General features: G+C 33.0%; 1 protein-coding gene across 8 annotated transcripts in view; it reads left to right on the top strand.

Moving 5' to 3' along the window:
- The window catches only part of LOC118185800 (F-BAR domain only protein 2), a 115795-nt gene that overhangs the window by 4004 nt on the left and 87312 nt on the right, over window positions 1-24479 (top strand). For 7 of the 8 annotated variants that reach the window (XM_085812942.1, XM_085812943.1, XM_085812946.1 and 4 more), the window contains exons 1-5: window positions 5941-6045; window positions 13588-13679; window positions 13792-13866; window positions 19907-20048; window positions 23772-23843. In XM_085812942.1, the coding sequence (XP_085669068.1) occupies window positions 5956-6045; window positions 13588-13679; window positions 13792-13866; window positions 19907-20048; window positions 23772-23843 (471 nt within the window). In that variant the 5' untranslated portion in view covers window positions 5941-5955. Of the gene's footprint in view, window positions 1-5940; window positions 6046-13587; window positions 13680-13791; window positions 13867-19906; window positions 20049-23771; window positions 23844-24479 lie in introns of those variants that run through there. The other variant, XM_035355709.2, reaches the window with a different exon arrangement.

The raw sequence follows: 24479 nt of genomic DNA on the forward strand, positions 1-24479 counted from the left end.
TGTAGATCCTTTGGGAGCTCCAGCATCGGAAATTCTATTTGACATAATCGAAAGTTCAAGCTTACTTTTATAAAATTGCTCTTACAGTCTGCAAAAAATAATAAGCCGGATCCAATTCGAAGATTAAGGAACAACGCAATCATCAACATTAACTGAAATAGATAATTAGATAATTTTAGCTTATACCGTCTGTTATACATTAAATGCGCATGTGAAAACATATTCTGCGCTTGTGCACACGCATATGCGCAGTCGTAAAGGTCTTACGTGCACTCGTAAAGGTCTTATGCGGCGCATGCGCAGAAAGTTTTTAGCTTTGAGGTCCGGATTATGGGTGTCTGAATTAACGACTTTTGACTGTATAACAGGGGTGGCCAAAGTGCGGCTCGCGAGCCTGATATGGCTCTCGCAGGCAATTTGTGCAGCTCGTGGATATAAAACATATGGATGAAATATGGTAAACTAAAACTATTCAGTGTCCAAAAAGAAGTAATTAGTTTAGACTCTTTTTAACAATGTTATCAGGGATTTCTTTTTATTTAAAACCTCCTCAACTACTTCTATAATGATGTAAATATAAACTTGTGTCTTTTACAAAACCTAGATGCGGTTCTCGAACATTCCTGAATTCAAACGTGCGGCTCTTACTGACATGAAGTTTGGCCAACCCTGTTATATAAGAATGAGAGTGTGATCAAATATTAAAAATAAATTCATTTAATGAGTGAAATTATGAGCCTGATTTCCATGCTAGAATTTGGAGCATAAACCTGTCAAAAATTACAAAAATGTTCTGCAATCATTATTTACAATACGTTGCTCATATATATATATATTTATATTATACATAAATATGTGTTATATATGGCATTAAGAATAAATAAAATCAAGAGGAATAAAAAAATTTTCTCGGTTTAAAATATTATACTACATATTAAAATTGAGCACATTAGACCATATTTAGCAAACTTGGCACGGATTTCTGAAATTTTTTCATTTGCTTAAAATAATTTCATATAAAATGTATCTTATGTAATTCATAGGAACTACTCTTATATATGCCCTTGTTTGGCGACAGGTGAGAAACTCCACTGTGCCATATTACTACAGTCAAAAGTCTTTAATCCGGACTCGTCGGGACTTCGGTGATTCCGGATTATCGATTTTTCCGGATTATAGATCATCAGTTTAAATCTGGTTAAGATGGCATGCAGAAATTATAAAATTAAAAATATGAAACCGTAATTTATAAAATAATGAGCAATTATGATCTAAAGGGTATCAAAATTTACAGAAAAAAAAGCTTAATATTTATTTGTTTACTTTATTAAACATTTCTTTCAACGCGCGCATGCATAAAGCATACATTACGCATAGCCGAAATTAGAAAATTGCAAAAACCACATTTTGAACACACAATTTAAGCTAAAAATCCGAAATGGAAACAAAAAACTTGGATAGCAAAAACGTAAAGTTTCTAACCAAAAATATTTGACAAGAATCCATGTACAGAATGATATGTTTTTAAAAAAATCTCAGAATTGCACAATCTATGCAGCAAAGGAATCTACAAACTACACACACCTAGCTTAAATAAATTAACATAACAACAATAAATTTCAAAGAATACCATGTACACAGCGTTCTGTTTAAACTTAAAAAAAAAAAAAAAAAAAAAAAAAAATACGAATTGCACAATCTAGACAGCAAAAGAATCTACGAACTACGCACACCTCACTTTAATAAATTAACATAATAATAAATTTCAAAGAATACCATGTTTACAGCATTTTGTTTAAACTTTAAAAAAAAAAACTACAAATTGCACAATTTAGGCATTGCACACTAATCAATAACACATTTAGGCATTGCATACTAAAATAAATTTCAAACAATTCAAAAAAATAACAGTAAACAGAAATTCGTACTAAAAAAACAATGAACATAACATTCTACGAAAAAAGAATAAGAATAAAATAAAATCCATTTACCATGTATGAATGCTTCTTCGAACAGCAGAAATACCAATTTCGAAAATCAACAAAATAATTTCACCACAAATTTGTTAAAAGCATCTTCGCCCATTTCAGAATAACGATGGGAAAATATATAAACCACCAAATAAAACACAAAATCGCATTTCCGATTTTAAGTAGGCAATGTAGCTTTTGCATGACGCCACATAATCTCTATCGTATTTATATGACAGCCACACTCGCTATCCACAAAATTGGTACTATCTTTCACAAATAAATGTTCAAAACCTTCTTCTACTAAATACTTGTAGAATTTCCAGCCACCCCAAAAAAATAGTTGTTCCAGGCACACTACTAAAATTTTGCCAATATGTCTTTCAATGCATCATAAATCATGAACTAACTAGCACTACAGTACAATCCAAATTAAAATGAGAGTTTCCAAAGAGGGTTTCCATAGAAACCAACATTGTCCCCAAAACCATCGCAGAACACGCAATCGCACCAAAAACCAGTGCACAATACATAATCGTCGCATTTGGTGACCTGAAGGCACATACAAGAGTAGTACCTAAATTGCAAAGCAAAATACGAAAAGCGCATGAATCCGCAAGACATTGAATGATTATCTTTGCACTAATAAATATGTTTTAATTATTATAGATTGCAAGATCTCACGTCCTTTAAAACTTTCTAATTTACAGGATTTATTTACAAAGAAGGAAGAAAGAAAAGAATATCTAAAGATCATTACGTAGCTTACATTCATGGAAAAAGAAATGTTAACACAAATGCTACATGTTTTTTTTTAATTTAGATCGAAAATGTATTGAATTAATGGAACTTAAAAACTTATATTTCATTCTCTAGCCCTAGGTATTTTTAATACAATTTTTGGTAAACATTTACAGTTGTGTATGCCTTGTTTTTTTTTTGGCGATTCTTTTTTGACACCACGATCGGTGCCAGGAAGGCTCAATTTCAAGATGGCCAGTATACAAAAACAAAATAAGAAGTCAAAGAATTGCACAAACTCTGTGTCCATGTACACATCAATCATTTTTCACTTAAAAAAAAAAAAAAAAAAAAAAAAAAAAAAAAAAAAAAAAAAAGGATTGCACTAACTATATTGCCCACTGCCTTAACTTTGTCCAAGTAAACATTGATCTATTTTCGCTTAAAAAAAAAGTCAGGAAGCTAAAACAGAGTTAAAACTACCATGATAACCAGAAATTGAGTTTCATCACCAAAAGTGAACAAAATTTGTTGCTAATCGAAGAGGGGCACCCAATTCTACACTAGAGCCCAATTTTTTTAAAATTAAATTTAGTCATTATCATTAAGTACAAGGTGTCTGAAATGGAACTCTTATGTTAGCAGATTAGAACCATCATCTGTTTCCAGTTCTGTCACAAAAAGTGAGCTACAGAATGTCTCCAAGTCATGTGTATAGCTTTAGGTACTAATGTTGTTTCATATGACACTGTGAAGGTTTGGTACCAAAAGTTCAAAAACAAGGACTTTAACATTCAAGAAACAGAGTGTTCTGGCCAGCCTACTGATGTTAACTATGCCTGCTTGTGAGAACTTGTGGAAGAAGATCAGTATGGAACCCCTCGAGAGCTTGCTAAGTAGTTAGATGTTAGTGCCATATTTATTAGTCACACTGTCCATTGCTTAAACTTGACATACTAGTTCAATTGCTTTGTGCCACATGGGCTGACTCAAGGAGATATGGGTAGACGTGTTCGAGCCTGCACTAATCATATCGAATATCAGTGCAAGGCCAAAACTCTGGACTGGATCATCACATGTGATGAAAAGTGGATTTACTTTAACAGCACAGCCTAGAAAAGGGATTGGTCTGAGGCCGGAGTTTCCATTGGCAGCATTGCAAAGTGCAGTTTGACCAACAAAAAGATACCTGGTGTCATTGCGGTGGTATTATCTACAAATAGTATCTGGTAAAAAGTAAAACCCTCAACAGTAAAGTGTACAGTGAGATGCTAGTCCGTGTTGACGCTGCTATCAAGTAAAAATGATGAATTGAATTCCGGTACAAAAATGTAATGTTCCATCAAGATAATGCAAGATTACATCTGTCTGCATTCACCAGCTGGATTCTATGGACTCAAATGGGATCTTTTGTTACACCCACCCTGTAGCCTCGATATCGCGGACTTCTTCTTTTGAACTCACGAGCACCAAGTTTATGTTACAAAGGCTTTGAAAACTACCAAAATGGCAGAAAATTGTAGTTTTGGGTGGCGATTACTCCCTGCACTAAAGGTACAGTCGAATACCTAAAATCCGCCAACTCCTGTAATCTGCGTTACCTCTCAAAATATAAACATTCAGTTTGTAAGTTTCGGAAACCGCAACATTGAGTACGAAATATCGAAGAAAAAATACTTACCGAATGATGACGTCGTAATTACCGAATAATAATGAGTCATAACGGAAATACCAAATTATTGATATCATGATAAAAATTTTTCACTTTCTAATCTGCATCGAGGTAAAAAAGCAGACGATTTACTCAACTCTTCTTTCAAGTTCAAGATTCACGTTGTTGTATTTTCTGAGCTTTCATGAGATTATTTAATGCTGCTTTTCTTTTAATCCAGATATTTTGTGGATAAGAAGAATTAAGAATATTTTAAATTTCAGCCCTTTTTAATACAATGGCAGATAAGAAACGCACTCATGATTTTACTACTTGCAACATTGAAAAACATAAACACGTTGCATTGATGGTAATGCGAAAAGTGCAAATTCTGCAAAAGATGGAGGCAGGTTCTACTCCTCGGTTTATAGCAGAATCGTATGGAATTGCGACACAATTGTGTATGATATATGGAAAAATAAAGAAAAGCTGTTGAAATTTTACAACAGTGATTCTAACGCTGGAATCCAAAACAGGAAATCTTTGCATGAGGCGAAATCGGCAAACCTCAATGCTGTGTACATATAATACAGTCAAAAGTCATTAATCCGGACTCATCGGGACTTCGGCGATTCCGGATTATAAATCATCAGTTTAAATCTCGTAAGATGGCATGCAGAAATTCTAAAATTAAAAATATGAAACTGTAATTTATGAAATAAAGAACAATTATGATCTAAAGGGTATCAAAATTTAGAAAAAAAAATCTTAATTATTTGTTTACTTTATTAAACATTTCTTTCAATGTAAGTTGTTTAAGTTGCTTCGTTTTATGTGATAATACTTTCTCTTTAATTCTATAAACAGACATAATTTCTTGTTCAACTACAAAGCTCCGCTGTTCAAGTCCCGTAATTGCTGTGCCGAGAATACAGACTAACTTGTCAATTGAAATTTTTTCGTTTTCACTAACCTCTCTGTCACCTTCTTCATGTCTTTATCCATTTTTTGCAGCAAGGCCACTTTTTGTTTGATGGACATCGAAACTTACTTTCATTTTGTAGATCCTTTGGGAGCTCCAGCATCGGAAATTCTATTTGACATAATCGAAAGTTCAAGTTTACTTTTATAAAATTGCTTTTACAGTCTGAAAAAAGTAATAAATCGGATCCAGTTCGAAGACTAAGGAACAACGCAATCATCAACATTAACTGAAATAGATAATTAGATAATTTTAGCTCATACCTTCCGTTATACATTAAACGCGCACGCGGAAACGTATTCTGCACTTGTGCACACGCATATGCACAGTCGTAAAGGTCTTACGCGCATGCGTAAACGCCTATGCGCATGTGTCAACGCGGTGCATGCGCAGAAAGTAAGTTTTTAGCTTTGAGGTCCGGATTATAGATCATTCTGGATTATGAGTGTCCGAATTAACGACTTTTGACTGTACAATGAATGATATATAATCAATTTATATGTGTTATAATAATTTAATGCATATAATAAGTTATTGCAATAATGTATATAATAATTTAATTAAATTTATCTCATATGCCTTATTTATTTTGCACTTTTAGTCTGAATATTATGATTTATCTTTTCTGTCCTGAAATCCACAAAATCCTAAAATCCTCACAACCTCTGGTCTCAAGCTTTGCAGATTTCTGGACTTCTACTGTAATACTTTAATTTTTTTCCCCCCTTACTTTATTAAGAATTGTTTTTGGCATTCTTTAGTATATTGAAATGACTTTTGATAAATAAAAGCTCTCCTTCTCTATTCAGAATTATATATATATGTATGTATGTAAAAAATTAGAAAAAGAATATAAAATTTACACTTGTTTGCAAAAATTAAGCATAAGTTGGAGAAAGTAGCATAAAAGGAGAACAGCAACTAACTAGAAATGGTCCAATGGTCCAGCATGGTCCAAACAACTAATTAGAAAATAGCCTGTAGTCCGGTACAGTAAGACATGTACTATATGGATATGATATAGGAAGCATATAAATTATATGGGTGGTGTATGTTTATCAATTCGGTGAAAGCTTTTGAATGGGGTATAGTAATTTCAGTGACGTCGAGTTGCTACTGCTGTGTGATATTGTAATAGGCACCATGTTCCCTATCTTATACTTCAAATACTACGCATCCTGCTTTAAGTCTTAATATTAGGTGGGTTTGATTTTATGTGATTATGGCAAAGCCTCAAGTGCTATCTGCCTAAATAGAAGGATGCCTTTTAGAAGGACTTTAAGGCAAACTGCCTCATATGCACATTACTAATGGGGAAAACCACGAAAACATCCATGTGGCCAGCCCATTCACTGAATTTGAATCTTGGACCGAAATTCCAGCGTTCAGTGACTTTACCACTCGGCCACTGGTAGGCCTTTCCATATTAGGTGGGAGACTGGCCAAAAAGCCACCAATATGTGACATGGATTTCTCATTTTCTACTGCCAGGCAATTCAGGATACATCATCTGGATGACTTTAACCAGAGTATCATCTATGGGAAGATGAAAGAAGGTTGAAGTGTGTGGTAGAGGAGTTCGGTGTTGCTTACAGCATTGTTACACAAACCTGTAGAGCATTTCAAATGACGGGAACACCAGCCCAAATGCTCAGCATTGGTTGCCCGCTAGCAGCAATGGTTGGTGTACAATGAGTATATTGTCCTGCAGGTCAGAAGAAAGAGGAGAGACAGTGGAAGAAACTGCAAGGCAGATTCATCAAATTATTGGACATCTGATATGTTTTACTGTGACCAGGTCGCTGCACGAATGTGACCTGCATACTTAATGAAAGGTATGGTGTGTGTCATTATTGCCTACTTAGTGCTTAGTGAAGATGCCGGTTTCTGTGGTGCTGGCAACACAAAGATTTCATACATCAGGAGTGGGGTCAAGTGCTCTTTACAGATGAGAGTCGATTTAGTTTAATAAGTGATTGAAGACATGTGAAGGGAGAAGGAACAACACAGTTTCCTTTCCAACATCATTGAAAATGGTCATTTTGGAGATTCCAGAGTTTTTGTTTTTGGTATTATGAAGCTTGATAGCTGTGTTGATCTCCACATTATCCAATGATATTCAATCTCTGATGTTCACTATTATACCAAGGTTTTCTTACCTTATGTACATCTGTTTAGAGATACTGTGGGTCTGAACTTCCTCCCCCACTGTGCTTGAGCTACTCTTTCAGTAAAATGTCTTTGACTCTTTCAGTAAAATGTTTTGACTCCTTGTTTGGATGTTTTTTTTTTTTTTTTTTTTTTTTTTTTTTTTTTTTTTTTGTCACTTCTCTCATATTTTCATATTTTGGAGATCTTATGGTAAGATTTGGGTTGATGTAGAGAACTTCTGCACAATGTTACATTTGAAAAACCATCTCATGCTTAAATTTTACACACCAATGTAGAAAATATGTCACACAATGGTTAAGAAATAAATTTAAGCAAAATATCAAAACAAACATATCCTACAAAATGATATATCCTACTGATATATGCTACAAATATCCTACAAACTGATCTGCATGACACTGTTTCCTATTTCCATAAACATCTATATATTTTACATCAGGACCATGTAAATAGTTCAGTAACTTGAATCATGCATTAGAAAGGGAATTTAAGTTGATTTTCTTTTGAAGTGGCATTGCAGCATAATGTGAAAACCTTTTCTAAACTCCTGGTTTCTCATATTTCAAGATTTTTTGTTAACTATGTCAACTTGGCTGTTTAAGTAATTAAGCCTGAGATCATTTATAACTACAGCCTAAGTTTAATTTCTGGTAATAAAACATGAATAGGAATCAGCTTCGCATTATAATGTTTGTTGTAAAGGTACTCTTTTTAAGATGAAACAATTTAAAAGTGTTTTGCAATAATAAATTATTTTAAAACTAGTTTCTGTCTTATTCCTTAGAATAAATATGCAAATTACTTATTAAAATGAATTTAAAACAGCATAAAGTACTAATTGTGAAAAACTAAAAACTGAAAGGATGAGTTGATTATTATGTGTTTGGAGAAATTAGTTGTCTTATTAGGCACTGAGTATTTGATTAATGAATTATTTTTAAGGATGCAAAGGTGGTAAGTATAGCATAGTTCATTATTTAAACAGTGTAATAATAATTTCCTTTTTAGTTTCGCTTTGAGTGGTAACAGTTGTAAAACGTTATTAAGTTGGTAGAATAAACTTGTTTTGGTTGTGTTTAAATTTTGAGAGATTATTTAGGTAGAAATAAGTTGATGAATGGACAAAATGGTATACATTTACTGTCATATCTAACAATAGGGGATCTTAGGAGTCCTAAATATTTAAAACGGCACTTGCTGTTTTAATTTTCTTTACAATGAAATGTCATCTTTTAAATACATGTGTGTGTATTTTCATGTTCTATTACCATTTTTTTAGCAATCTGTGATTTATTTGGGTAGAAAAAGAATTTACTATAACCAATAATGGACTTAATTTTATAATGTTAATTTATAAATGGAAATACATTTTTTATTAAAATACTAAAAAAATCTTTTAAATCTATTCAGTTTGCATTTCTGTCATAAGAAAAATTTGGTGCTTTTGTCCAATATTCAAATTTGGAATTCTTGAATTTTATATAACTTGGAAAGGTTAAAAATACAGGGTTTTCCTAGGAAGTAGTTGGACTGTTTCTTTTTTTTTTTTCCCTCCAAGACATGGTGAAGAAGGGTGATGTTACTGCACTATTTGGATTGTGGGGGATCTTAGCTGCCAGCGCACCAGTTGCCTCTAACCTTCACGGAGTGTAGATTAAGTTTAAGGGTGTAATCGAACCCCTTTCTTCTTATCATCTCCACAATGAATCTTCGTTAAAACAGCATTATGTGGTGAAGATGTGCATCAAACTGGGTAAAACCATGAGTGGCACAAATTGTTTTGGGAGGGAAGAGAGCAAGCTGAAGATAAGCCATGGTCAGAATGCCCTTCAATGGCAAAAAGTGACAAAAACATAAAGAAAGTGGGAAATCTTTTGAACTGTGACCACCTCAGACTTGGAAAATGAATCAGATGTGTCCGTCCAGCAATTGCTGGATCATGAAGCCTTCGTCACGACAATGCACTGAGCCACACCGCCTTTGCTGTCATGGACTTCCTGATCAAACATGGCATCATTAAGCTTCCCAAGCCACCCTACAACCCAGATGTCACTCTTTCAGACTTCTTCCTTTCCCCGACTGCAAAGGGTCATGAAAGGGCAGCACGATGGCTTGGTCCAGGTCATTCAAGAGGCTGTAATGAGGAAGCTGAAGAGCAATCTAGTTGTTGCATTCCAGGGAGCCTTCAGTGATTGGCAGAGTCGCTGGAAACACTGTGTTGATGCAGAAAGGGCAGATTAATCGATATGCTATAATTGTGAATAAAAACAAACCCTGTTCTTTCCAATTTATTGTTGGTGTTTCTATAGTAGCTGATTTTCTTAGGTCCTGGAAAATAAGAAACAGGGTCATGCAGATCAGTTTGTAGGATATTTGTAGCATATATCAGTAGGATATATAATTTTGTAGGATTTGTTTGATTTGATATTTTGCTTAAATTTATTTTTTAACCATTGTGTGACAGTTTTTATCCTTCAAATGAAAAGCTGCTAAGTTATCTGTGATTTTACTACTGTCAAGTCTTCATCTTATTTAATAACTGTACTTTAATTGTTACGATTCACATGAGCTGCCAAGTGATAAATCATCATCAGTTTATATTTCCAGTAAAAAAATAAAAGAAAATTCAAAAGCATTCTTTATATGTGTGTGAAATAACCTACAAAAATTAGAAATAAATAAAAATACACTCTAAACAGTTTCCCAACCAATCGCAAAAACAAGCCTTATTTTCACAGTGAACAAACAATTAAGAAAGGCTAATATTTGAGTTCCCTTGTCTTAAAAAACTGACTGACCTAAGGATGCCTAATATTCTTCTAGAAAGTCTCTAATACTCTAAATAAATACTCTTTCAGTGTGATAGATAGTAAGAAGTGTCAAATTCTTGAACCATAAAAGAAATTAGTTATTTTGTACACATTATGGATAAAATGCATTGAATTATGTTCTGCAGTATTCAGATCGTAGAAATAATTCAAGAAACAATTAAAAGCTGATTGGATTAGTTGATTTTTAAAGAAGGCGAAGCACACAATGACTGTATAGCAATATATTATAAAATACACTGAAGAGCCAAAACATTTTGACCACCTGCTCGATAATGCATTGCACAACTTTTGGCCTGCTAAATAGCTGCAAGTGGCCTTGACATGAATGCCACAAGTTCATGGTAGATGATGGAGATGGGTTGTACCAAATGTCTAAGCAGTGGTTACATAACTTGGAGATATTCCGATATGTTGGTTGTTGAGCTCTGAGCTGCTGCTCCATGATATCCCAAATATGCTCTTAAGATCCAGTGAGTTAGGTGGCCTGGTCATCAATTGGAATTTATCATTATGCTCCTTGAACCACTCCAATGCAAATCAAGCCCTTTGACATGGGGCATTGGCATGCTAGAAGATTCCATTTCTAGTTGAGAAGACAGATGCCATGTAAGGGTGCAACTTATCCGCAATTACGTTCACATACTCTGCAGCTTTCATAATCTGTTCTATCAGAATTTAGGGTCCCAGAGCCATCCGTGGGAACACCCCCTCCCAAAGAATATGTCAATATCAGCCTGTGCCTGACCTGCTCTACAGGAGGGGAGCAACTGTTCGCCTGGAAGACAATGTACCCTGACACAACCATCAATGTGAGGGATGAAAAATTGTGATTTAATCCAGCCAGGGAACTGTCTGCCACTTATCCATGGCCCAGTCTCAATGTTTCCTAAACAACTGTAGGCGTAGTTGATGATGACACTTGGTCAACTGAGGCACATGAGTGGAACATCTGTGTCACAGTCCAGTATCCAACAGTATCTGCTGAACTTTTGAGTTTTGAAACACTGGCACTTGAATCTTCATTGTATTGGGCTGTCAGCTGAGCCACTATCTGGCACTGATTTTGTTGTACCATGTGGGATGTTCTCTGACGTCTTTTTTCTCTGATGGTGCGTGGATGACAAACACTGTGTCTACTGCTGGTTTCACCGTCATTTATCTGCTCTGCATAAATACTAACAACAGCAATATTGTGAACAACCGACCTTTGTACAGTTTCGGAGATATTTGTTCCAAGTCTTTGGGCCATTACAATCTGCTGTCTATCAAATTCGCTTAGAACAACAGCCTTTCCCGTCACTCACAAAAGTAAATGCCAGAATGAATCCTTACCTTCTCAAGCAGTTAAATACCATTCCCACTTATTCACATGCCCATTATATCATTTGGGTGATTTCAGTGAAAAATGTATGGATGGTCATAATTTTTTATCAGTGCATAGTACTATGGAAAAAAATAAATATGCATTTAATAAGTGAATCAAAGTTAGCATGTTTATGTCATATATTGCTTCTCCGTGAGCTCTGGATATATATATTTCCTGCTTAATTGTGATGCAAATGTAATTTGAGCACTGCATATAACACCGGCACCAAAACCGGCCATTTAATGGCACCAACACTTTATTAACACACAAATGAAACAAATAGTTAACACAAAAATAGAACCATATGCATCATTAGTAGGCTGGCATACAGCTGGTTGCTTTTGTTACTTCCTTACTATGAGTCTCTTCTCTTCTAATGTAAGTCATGCGAAAGAGAGTTGTTGCGTGCCGTTTGGCTAAATTGCGCATGCGTGTTCATCACAGTTTATTAAACTCTATTATTTTAATTTGCGAGTTAGTACTTTATGGTTCATTTCAGCATGATGCATATTCCTTGTATGGAACAGTTAATTTTCTGCTGTGTCTAATAAAAAACTATTAAGATTATTTTTATGTTGTCTGTAATTTTACAATTAATAGGCACAAATCAAAAAGCTGTTTACATTCATTGTGCACATAAAAGTATTTTGGTATTTTCTGATTATTCAGAGCCCCATCAAAAGGTTGGGAACACACTAGAGACTGAAGACAAACGCTTATTTGAATATCTTTACATAAATTTCAATGATATATCAAGTGCTAAACATGACACATTTTTCAAGAAATCCATCTGTATTTTTTTTGCACTATTGTTCTCCCTATGTACGTAGCCATCTGTTTTCACTAAAAAATAAATAAGTAAGTAAATAAAATTGGAATATTGCATAGCCTTGGCATTGCATACCACCCACAATCATGATTGCCCAGTAACAATTGAAATTTCATTGCACTCTCCTGTGTAAAGAAAATAAAAGGCATTTTCTATAACAGTTCATTACAGCAACAAAAAATGTATTTAATGCAAAAATATTAATTAGAGAAATGACCATTGAATTTCAAAAGTGCAAATCTACATATGCTCAAACTTGTGTGCTACATGCATACCTGGATTATCAATAAATACTTTTTGGTGATATCAAGGGCTGCCATGTAAATTCTTTTTGGCAACATCGTGTATTGCTTCATCAGTACTTTTTCATGGTTTGGGGGAAAAGAATCAACATTATCTTATTTGGCTGCAGTGGAGTAGATTACCAAACTTCTGGATGATTTTCAGCCTGTTTTAGTAATTCATTCCAGAAGAAAATTAACATGTGACAATGAATTGAAGAAATACCTAGAAGAGGTCTAGACTAATAGATTTAACAAGGCTGAGCAAATACCTAGAAGAGATCTAGACTAATAGATTTAACAAGGCTGAGCAAATATATTATTCATATTATGATTTGTGAATGGGGCAAGATGAGAATGATCAGCTTTTAGGAGGTCGTGAAGTTGCTACTCTGGTAGAAGTTGAAGATCCAATGCATGAGGAAGTAAAAAATGATAGAAAAGTTATGATGATGACACTTAATGTATATTTTACTTCCATCTTTATACATCAAAGTGTTAAATCATTGAAGTTTTTGTAAAGTTTCATGAGATACTTGTTAATTAATTACTTTTAGCGGTGTATTACAAGATGATCACTTCAAATTCCCATCATTACCTATTCAGTTTACATTATTTCAAGTTTTCAGAATTATAAATATGTAAGGATTTTACTAATGTTAGACATGAATGGAGAATTATAAAATTAAAAGGAAGACTTGATATTTATTAAAAATGAGAACAAATTATTGTTATATTTTATCTAAGACTATTTTTTATTACAGGGTGAAGGAAATAATGGATTTGATGTACTCTACCGTAACATGAAATATGGTTATGTTGTAACAAAGGATTTAGCTGAATTTTTTAAGGAAAGGTAAGGTGAAAAGTATTTATAAAATTTTACAGCTATTTTCTTAAAAGTTATTAAATTTTTTTTTTAACTGCAATGTAAACTTTCTAATTTTTTTTTTTTTTTTTTTTTTTAGGTCAGTCATAGAAGAAACTAATTCTAAGCTTTTAACAAAATTGGCAAAACATGCTAGCAACTGCTGTACCCAAGGGTATGTGTGAGAAACCTTTAAATTAATATATATATATATATATATATATATATTATAATTAATAGTTTTGCGAGCTGTTAACATAGGCATGATATATATATATAATTTTTAGATGTAACTATTTCATTTTTCTGCCATTTTATGATATGCTATATAAATATGTGCTTTTTGGAAGGAGTGTTAATAATCAATTCAAAATTAAGTACAAATGAAATGTGTTTACTATGGGAAATTGTCCTTATTTCAAATGAAAATAAGCTTCCCATAAATAAACAAGTAGTAATAAATAAGTAAATATCAAATGTCACAAATAGCTTCACCTCTGGCCATTTTCATAAAGAACTGCCATCATTTCTAAAACCAACCGTCACGTCAAATCCACCCTTGTTCTCTTTTCTTTGATTTTTATTTTTAAAATATACCATGTTTGATATTTTTATAATTTTGTTTTGCATGAAAATCAATTATATGTAAAAACAGTATAAAATATTTTCATATGCATGGTAAAAGTAAAGCAAAAACTCACAAAATGCTATTATGACGAAGGTTTAGATGACAAATACCATATATACCTGCATATAAGTTGGAAATTTTAAGGGGGAGAAAATTGAACTTCAAAGTAAGGGGTCAACTTATATGCAGAACCCAAAAAAAAAAAAAAAAAGGATCAGCGGCAACGGCTGCTGCCGATTTATGACACTTTGGCAAATTTGATTATTAAATATAACGTTCATACAGAAAAAACACAAAATCGTTTATTTATTCTTCCTTCTTTTATTTATTAGTTCCCTCCCCCCATTTCATTTAATTATGTGGCATCAGACCAATTCAATGTGTACAATATCTATGAGGCACTGTTTAGTTCATATAACCATATCGATTAAATCACTGATTACATCTTATTTATCTTGATCGTACATGCGCTTTTTTACTTTTCGTGCTTTTCATAATATCCGATTTATGGGAATCTACAAAAAATGGCTCTTCCAGAGCCACACACTTTCTATAATGAGTTGTCTAAAATAAAAGAGAATGTCTTACTCTGTGAAATGAGGATTGAAGGATTCGAATAAAACTCTTTGAAAATTTTGTATATATTTTAAAATTTTATCATGTGCTAAAATTAAAATGGAAATAAACAAAAATTTGCTAACCTTGTGAGTGAAATTTTATCGAAAACATCAGCATGCTGTTTATCAGCAGCGGCACTACACATGAGAAGTTTGCTTTTCCTAAATTTTTTCTCAAAAGTCAAACACAAGAGGTATATTTCATATGCCCACTAGAGATTAATCTGTGAAGTTAAATCTGATGGTCAGGAAAAGGTTTAAGTTATTTGTAACTTTGTCATAAATTTCCCTGTTTATTTTTCCCGAAGTGTTCTCAGGTGATGAAGATTGTCTCTCATATTTTGGTCTAAGAGCAGTAATTTTGCTAGCCGCTGCTCATCTGAACTGGTGCTGCAGTACTAACATCTTGTTTTTTTGTTATGGCGTCCATAACGTGTCTAGCGCGTTCAAGTGAAACTTCCTCAGGGCGGCCGTAATGCGCCTCAAGCGTTCTTCTACATTTTAAAACTTTTAAACATTTTCTAAATGTTTACTTGTTTGAGTTTTTATTTTTGTTTGTTCTAATACCTCCTAGAGGGTAGCCCTAATCAGGCATTCTATTTCTAATTGAATTTGCCCCGGGTTTTATGAATATTCACGCCATTTTACATAAGATACAAGACAGTGAGAGATGGCTTCAACGTCTACTCAGCAGAAAAAGAGAAAAATGAGGTTGTGAATTAATTGGAAAGACAAGAAGGATATACGTTTGATGAGTACAGTCCATAATAACTCAATAATTGATGTTGAAACATGAAAAAGAACTGAAAAAAAAACCAAAAAAAAAACCGAATAATTGTAAAAGATTACAACAAAATGGGAGGAGTCGACCGCCTGGATCAGATGTTATCAAATTATCCTGCTGTTAGAAATAAGCAGAGATATTATTATTTTTCCATTATGCTTTATTTCCTTATAATTTTACTTACTATTCATTGACATTGATCCACTATGAAAGTCATGTATGAAAAGTTATGTTGTACAGAGAAAGCAACATTACACGCTACGAAAAACAGACGACCACTGGGAGGAAATTTTTGTGGACAGGAGAGGATGGTGAAAGGGTTAATGTATGCAATGAATAGAGTTTGCATATGCATGAAAGGGACAAATAAAAAGATTTTAAAAAGTGTTAAGATTTCTCTTTGCAGTAACATATGCTAAAAGTATATGCTATAGATCTTTTTTAAGTTGATATTATTATTATTTTTTTGACTATCTTATCTGGATGCAGCATATGTTCAATGGTATTCCTTTTTATGAAGCCTTTTTAGTATGCCTTAGTAATTGCATTTAATATCCTACTCTGAAATTATGTTTTCTCGACGAATAAATTTGAAAGTAATTGGAAATTTTTAGAACTAGGACATTTTATTAACTATTGAAGTTTTCATTTCTGCATTATAATACAGATGTCTTTTTTTTTTAAGTCTCTGAATTCATTAGACTACTGTTAATGATGGCTGATTTTTTTTATTAAGTCATTATTTTTCATAACTCCTAACCATTAGAAGTAATCTGTATGCTAGCATCTCCAAAACTTCTGAAATATGTTTTGATAAAGAGTTATCTTCTTGTAAACATATTTGCAATATTTATATTATTGATATAATTTGTTTCCACTAAAGATATTAAAATAGTAAAAGTTTTCATAATGAAGAATAAGTTCTTCATATGCAGCTAGTGAAAATTAGTGTAAAAAATGATAATCATGTTTTTATTTTAAATTCAACTGCATCTTTTATGCATTGTATGCTATTATTAGAATATTTTAAATATTTTTGTTTAATACGAGCTTTTCATAATTTGTATTGGGTCTTCTGGAAAGTTCTGCATGCTTTTGATAATAAATTTAAATGAGGCAATGCAAAAACATAAAATTACATTGAATTGCATAAGCACTGTTTGGCTCTATGACCTTTTGCTATCGCTCCAAAGTTGAAAAATTTCTTTTAAAAAAAGTCATTTAATGTATTTGTAAAGAAGTTAACCAAGGTGCTATTTGATAGTCTCCAAAGAAGCGAACTTCGTGCTGTTCAAACAATTTTGAATTGACCTGAAGAACTGAAATTCCGAAATGATAAAATCTGGTAAATATGGAGGATAACATGAAAAATACTACCCTACCGATAAATCTTTGCCTGATATTTATCAATATATGGGACTGAGCATTCTCATAATGCAAGTATATCTTATCTTAACCATTGGTTGGTTTTGGGTATTTCGTTTCAATGTCTGATTTTAAAACTGCCATTTGAGAACCATATTTTTCTGAATTTATTACCTTATTTGGTGGCAACAATCCATAGTATACACTTCTGTATATTCTCAACATATGCAAAGGATTACGTTTTTGTGATGATGCAGACAGACAGAAACAAATGCAGGGGGCATCAAAACATTGCCTTGTGCAAAAATGGTATCACTCCCACTGCACTAACCATCTATGGAAGAGCACCCTCATGGGGCACACTAACGCCATTCTTGGGCATTTGTTACATTGCAGCATTCATTTTTGGGATGCAGCCATTTGTTGTCATAGGACTTTAAACCGTAAAACAGTTTTTTTTTTTTTGACAGAACAAGGTATAGTTGCTTATCAGGTAAGCTCTTCTTATACCTCTTATGATTTTAAAACCATCATGTGAACCAGGGCTTCTTAAACGTTTTTTATTCGTGACCCCTTTTTATCACCGAGATTTTTTCCGTGACCCCAGGAGCCCCATAATATTTACGAAAAGTTTGTAGGACCCCATAAGCATTGTGCAAATCCAACACATGCATGAGTGAAACTGTCAATTTTTTCACTTGTACTGTAATACACTATTGCAGTTTTAGGTCATTAACTTTAATTTCTAATTTTAAGATATAGAACAACATGAAAATTTTAAATAAGTAACAGATGAAATGACAGCATCATGTGCAAAGCAAGTAAAACAAATGTTTATGTTATAAAAAGAATGCGTCAAAACCTTTTCGTTTTTGATTTGTCTGTATTGCCTTTATCTATTTTCAGATACATTGTATAAAAATATTTGATAATTGTAAAATTATTATAATAAGTTAAAGAAATATCAAAACTGCTAAAAGTTTTGGCTACCCCCTGCTGCAGGTCCAGCAACCTACAGTTTAAGAAACTGCTATGAACAAAGCTTAAAGGAAGCTGTATTGGCTTATCACATGACCCTAAGATCAACTCTTTTTCTCCAGTAACAAGCCATTTAACAAAAAGAAACTTCTTAATTTCTTCTCAGCAATAAACATGCTGAGAAACTCATGCAAGCATATTCTGCTCTGTTGAGGTATTGAGTACCCCTACACCATAGTGGTTTACATACCTAGTGTTCTTTACATGGTCATGTATTCTATTTTTTGGGGAGGAGGATATTTGGCTTGTCTTATAATTCTGAACTATATAGCATGGATGTTCAGTGAGTGTTTTTTAATAGGTCTTTGTTTACAGAGGATGGACATCTAGATCAAGCATAATCTTTGAGATTGAAATTTCCTCACTTCTCAAACAGCCATCAAACTGTCCCATCAGAAAAAGTATTTTAAGCATATACAGTACAAAGTCTGTAATCTGGACGTCCAGAATCCGGACCTCAGAGCTATAAACTTTATGCATGTGCTTTTAATGTATAATGGACGGTATAAGCTAGGCTAAAATTATCTAAGGCATTTCAGTTAATGTTGCAGATTGTGCCGTTCCTTAATCTTCTGATTAGATCCAGCTTATTTTTTTTTTTTTTTTTTTTTTGCAGATTTAGAACAATTTATAAAAATTAAGCTTGAACTTTCGATTATGTCAAAAAGAGTTTTCAATTCTGGAGCTGCCAAAGGATCTACAAAGCGAAAGCATGTTTCGATGTCCATTAAACAAAAAGTGGAATTGCTGCAAAAAATGGATAAAGGCCTATCCGCCTAAAAATTATGCGAGAAGTATGGCATTGGAAAGTCCACTATATATGACACAAGAAAAAGGAAATTTTGAATTTTTTGTGGAAGCATCTTAAACATAAAGGCCTATCCGTCTAAAAATTATGCAAGAAGTATGGCATTGGAAAGTCCACTATATATGACACAAGAAAAAGGAAATTTTGAATTTTTTGTGGAAGCATCTTAAACAACTTACATTGAAAGAAATGTTTAATAAAGTAAACAAATAAATATTAAGTTTTTTTTTTTTTTTTTTTTTTTTTTTTTGTAAATCATCATTTCATATTCGATTTCATATTTTTAATTGTACAATTTTTGCATGCCATCTTACCAGATTTAAATTGATGATTTGTAATCTGGAAAAAACCCTAATCCGGAATTGCCGAAGTCCCGACGAGTCCGAATTACAGACTTTGTACTGTATAACACAAATTTTACAAGCAATCTGGTTAACTTTTTCCCCTTTTTTTAAATATAAAAGAGCAGTATATGATGAAAATGAACTTTTAAGTTTTCTGTTCTTTGGCCTGAATTGAAATAAAAATTGTGCCACAGCTCATGCTAGAATTATGCAACACGAGCAGAAGGAAAATATTTAAGTATCTGCCTCAATCAAAGTCACTCTTAATCAGCAGTAACAAATTAATTAGAAGAAAATATGCCTTGATTTGAAAAATCAAAGAACTTTTCAGCTGACCCAGTGTTAACTATTAAAATAAAGAACTTTTATCATAATGTCATTGTGAAATTTTCCCTTCCCCATTTTATGAGAGATTTATTAAAATGTGTGCTGTGAATAGGTAAACTTCTAGTTTTCTTTGTCTTAGAAATTTTCGAAATTGCCATTATTCCAACATTTTGCAAGAAGGTTATATGAACTATTGTTTTAAATGATCTCTTCAGATTCAAATTTATTATAAAATGCTACACTCATTTTACTCTGATATCCCATTCTTTTTATAATTGTAAAATTATTTTTTCTTTCCACGTAGGAGTTTTGCTCCATTATGGCTAATTTTAAAGACTTCCACTGAAAAATTAGCAACATTACATATGCAAATGGTTCAGAGATTCCAAGAGCTTATTAAAGATGTTATAAAATATTCAGAGGATCAGCACAAAAGGCATAAGTTGGTAAGAATTTTTTATAAAGAATGAAATTGTTAATTTGACTCTCACTTAAGAAATGCTTATTAAAATTTTTTATCTTTTATTCATTTTAGTAATTAGTATGCCTCTTTAATGTTAAATTTGTTATGATTTAGAATAATAGAGATTGAATAGGAAGATTTTTAACCAAGACTAAACCGAACTGTACACAAAATTAAGTTTGAAATTTTTGTTGAAAATAAATTGTCCTCATATTATAAAAAAAATGGATATTTATCTTAGCTGTTATAAACATTTAAAATTTGAGCTGAACATGTATTCAAATAAATTAATTATCTATTTTGTATTAAATAAACCATTTAAGTATGAGAAATTTTTATTCATGATACTCAATTCAAAGATACGTTTAGCTTTGGTGTTCCATTTCAGTTTTCCTCACTTCAGGCTTTCTGAAGTTAGTGACAAAATTTGTGACTTCAGACTTTTTCCTTCCTTCTACAAATGTGTGTGCAAAGTGAGTGGATTTTGGACCTCGGACTATGTCTTGCTTGACAACATATAGGATGCAGTCAGGGGCCAACATGGTGAATCTTCTGCTGAATTGCATGCAATTGTCTATAAGTAGTGCCCCAATCCCCCACAGACTGGTTTACCAAAGCCCTTCGGGATCTCCCAGCCAGATGGTAGAAGTGTATTGACATTTGCGGGGATTATTTATAACTGATGTACTATTGGGTTTTTGTTAATAAATTGTTTTCTGCTTTATGGCAGCATTTGTTTCATTCATTTCTGTACGACCTAAATAGATTAACTTTTGTTTTATTAATAGTTAAATTTTTATTATTCTTTTAGGTATTTATTATTGAAGTAGGTATTATCTTACTAGATAAGTTTAAAGCTAATATCTCAATTTTTAATATATAAATTACCATCTGTTAATAAGCTGCTAATAAACTTAGATATGTTTGGACCGGGAGTGATTTTAATACGGGAGAGGTGCTGTACATCAGTTGGTACAGCACTAGCTTAACATATGGTTACTGCTAAAGTAGGAACCCACATTTTGGCAAATTTATTATCATTTTTGAGTGAATGAGTTTATGTAAGTGCTAAAAATTATGCGAGAAGTATGGCATTGGAAAGTCCACTATATATGACACAAGAAAAAGGGAATTTTGAATTTTTTGTGGAAGCATCTTAAACAACTTACATTGAAAGAAATGTTTAATAAAGTAAACAAATAAATATTAAGTATTTTTAAGTATTTTTGAGTGAATGAGTATTTGAGTGAATGAGTCTCAGAGGGCTGTAAAAACCTAAATGTCTATGGTTTTGCTAAGTCAGCTCAGGTATGGACTAGATTAGAATCCTTTATTTAAATGTAAAGATTTTAATTGATGTGGTAGTTTTTTTTTTATTCTCTAGTAAATTACAGATAAAATAATTACTTTTAGTGTTTCTTTTTTTCATACATATTGGTTGCCATGTATATTCATTTTACAAAAATTTATTTAAATATTAAAATAATAGCATTTATTGTAAAACTTTTTAGAAATTACTAGTGGGAAAAATGTTTCATATGCTGATGTAATTATGAAATTATACATAATATATTTTGTAAAGATTCCAAGGGAATTCATAAAGAGAATACCACCCTTTTTACACTGCTGGCCATTAAAACCACAACACCATGAAGGAAAACAAATACAAAAAAAGATATTTATTGTATATAAACAATGGCGTAAGACAAAATGATTAAATTTGTAACCAGCTTGGGGGTTTACAGGGGTGCAGAATTAGTAGAAACAGCTGTCACCCCTAGCAGCTAAAATGGCCCTTACCTAGTTAGGTGTAGAGTTGACCTGAACTTGAATGCACAGTAACGGGCAACTCGTTCCATGTTGCTTCAAGTCTATGCCACATTTCATCAAATGTATTAGCTGGAGAGGGGTGTCTCAGCAACCCATGACCAGATGCTTTCAATTAGTAACAGTACAGGCCAGAGCAGCAATTGAATACCTGTGTGTTGGGTTGTGGTCTGGTACTTGCTAGACATTTAAACCGACCCTCTTTCCAAACTGACCCTGTGTATCAGGGAAGGTCAGAACACACCGTACAACATGTCTTACATTATCTTGTTGGAAGATGGTGTTTGTAGACCTCGAAGGTAAGGCACAACCTTTGGACATAAGATGTAAGAAATGTACTAATCTGCATTCAAATTACCATCAATCGGAACTAGAGATGTGCATGTCGTGTACCCAATGGCTGCCAAACTATCATGTCAGGTGCAGGGTCTCTAGGCCGATATTGAATGCAAGGAAGCGATGTGTTGTCTCCTCGGAGTCTCCAGACACATATATTGCCATCAGAATACTGCATGCAGAACCCAGACCTATCTGAAAAGGCAGCATTGTGCCACTTCTATATCCAGCTTTGTCATTCAGTGCACCAGATTCGGCATTCCTACCTATGCTGTACTGTCAAGGGAAGCCGAAGTAATGGTCGCTATGCTGATAGTTCATGCTGCTGCAAACATCGTTGCATCGTACGAGCGGATACTGGGGGTGTTGCAAACATCTCCTTTTCCTGACTAAAGGTCCATGAGGTGGTTGTATTGTTTTGCAGGGTTGATTTCACAATATGTCTGTTCTCTTGAATGTTAGTCATAGGAGGGCATTGATATCCTAAATGCAGTTCAGCATGACCCTGAGTAATCCATTGATTCCATATTCACATGACAGTAGTTGAATGTCGATCAATGCATCGGGTGATATAATGGAACGATAATCCACACTCTCGATAGTCATCGATCCTGTCTCTATCGAATTCCACCATTTGCTGGTATTTCTTCTTACTATTTGAGGCATAACACGATATTCTAAGCACACTCCGACCTTACGAAGAGAAGTTACTGAATGAGAAGTTCACTACACAACTTTTCTTTTATGCAGTGCTTCAGATGTTGTTTCTCTCTCCTGCATCTTCTCAATGTGCTGAAATGCTAATCATTTGCATATTCCAGCCTCTTCTTTCACGTGGTTTTCAACTCATCAGATTATTCCTTCCTGGTGTTGCAATTTTAATTCCCAACAGTGTATTTTATTGTGAAAATGTTTGTTAAAGCAATAAACTTTCTATTAGTATATAGATGATTAAAGTTTGAGAAATGTATCAAAGTATGAAAAATGAAACAGGTTTTTTATATAGTTCATGTGTCAGAAAGAGAAATCAAACATGCTCTTGATAGAAGATCAGCCAAGAGTAAGACCAAAATCAATATAGATTGGCTTTGTAATGAAGTCTTTAACATTTTAAATGTTAAAAACTGAAGAATCATTACTGGTGATATATGATAAAATGAAATAGACTTATTAAAATGGTTAAGCTTTCCAATAAACAAGAAGCCTGTTCAATAATTTTTTCTGTTGTTAAATACAGGGTGGTCCACAAAGAAATAGTCTGCCTACAGTGATGATTTAACAAAATGCACACCGTCTTTCTGATGTAATAGGCACAAAAGGGGAAAATTGATTTGGCAACACCAGGTTTTTAGACAGGTACACCTACCTGTTTGTCTGTCAGAGCAAGGGGCTATGGCTCCTTCAAAGACCTTGGCACCAGTTTTGAAGGCAGGCTAATTTTTCATAGGCCACTACATATTTATGCATACATTTTTTAAATAATTATTTCTGTGAATAGAAATAATTTCATTAAACTAATTAAACATACTTTATATCATAATAGTGTAAAGAAGAGGAGTCTGGAACGTCTGATGTTGTACAGAGTATACAGCAAACAACTATTTCTCTTCAAAAGGTATTAATGAGTAAAAACCATGTATATAAACCATGTATAAAAACCATGTATATAAGTATTCATTTTATCTATACTTGACGAAATTGATTATTTTATTCTTTCACACATGAATTTTGCTTTAAAATTGAAAAATTTCTGAAAATTCAGATGCACTGTGGTAAAAAAATTATTATAATGGAGTAATGTGTAGTAAAGCAGTAAAATAAAACTCTTTGTATTCCAGAGGCAGCGTATTAAAGTAAATATGCATTGAATGGTGAGGTTGATACATAAAGAAACTTTGCCCTGCATGAGTAGGAAAACTTAATCTTATACTAATGCATTCTTGTCCAGTGATTTGCACAAATTCTCACTTTCTTTCACAAATTATTATAAAACTATGTAAATTCTTTCTTTCTCTGTTATAGATTACAATAAACTTTTGAGTTTTTTTTTTTTTAAAGTATTTAGTTTAACAAGATTACTTCATTTAAATTTTTCACTTTAGTATATGAAAATATTAATAAACTTCAGTTTTCACTATATTTTATATTGCCAATATGGGATCATTAGCAGCTATTTAGCCGAAATTTTCATGTCATATAAACTTTTGCTTTCTTGGATTCTTTAACTGTGCTAATTTACTGATGCTTACAA

This window comes from Stegodyphus dumicola, chromosome 3 (assembly GCF_044657685.1).
Source record: "Stegodyphus dumicola isolate Sdum_Otavi_A_Nest chromosome 3, ASM4465768v1".
NCBI classification, from domain to species: domain Eukaryota; kingdom Metazoa; phylum Arthropoda; class Arachnida; order Araneae; family Eresidae; genus Stegodyphus; species Stegodyphus dumicola.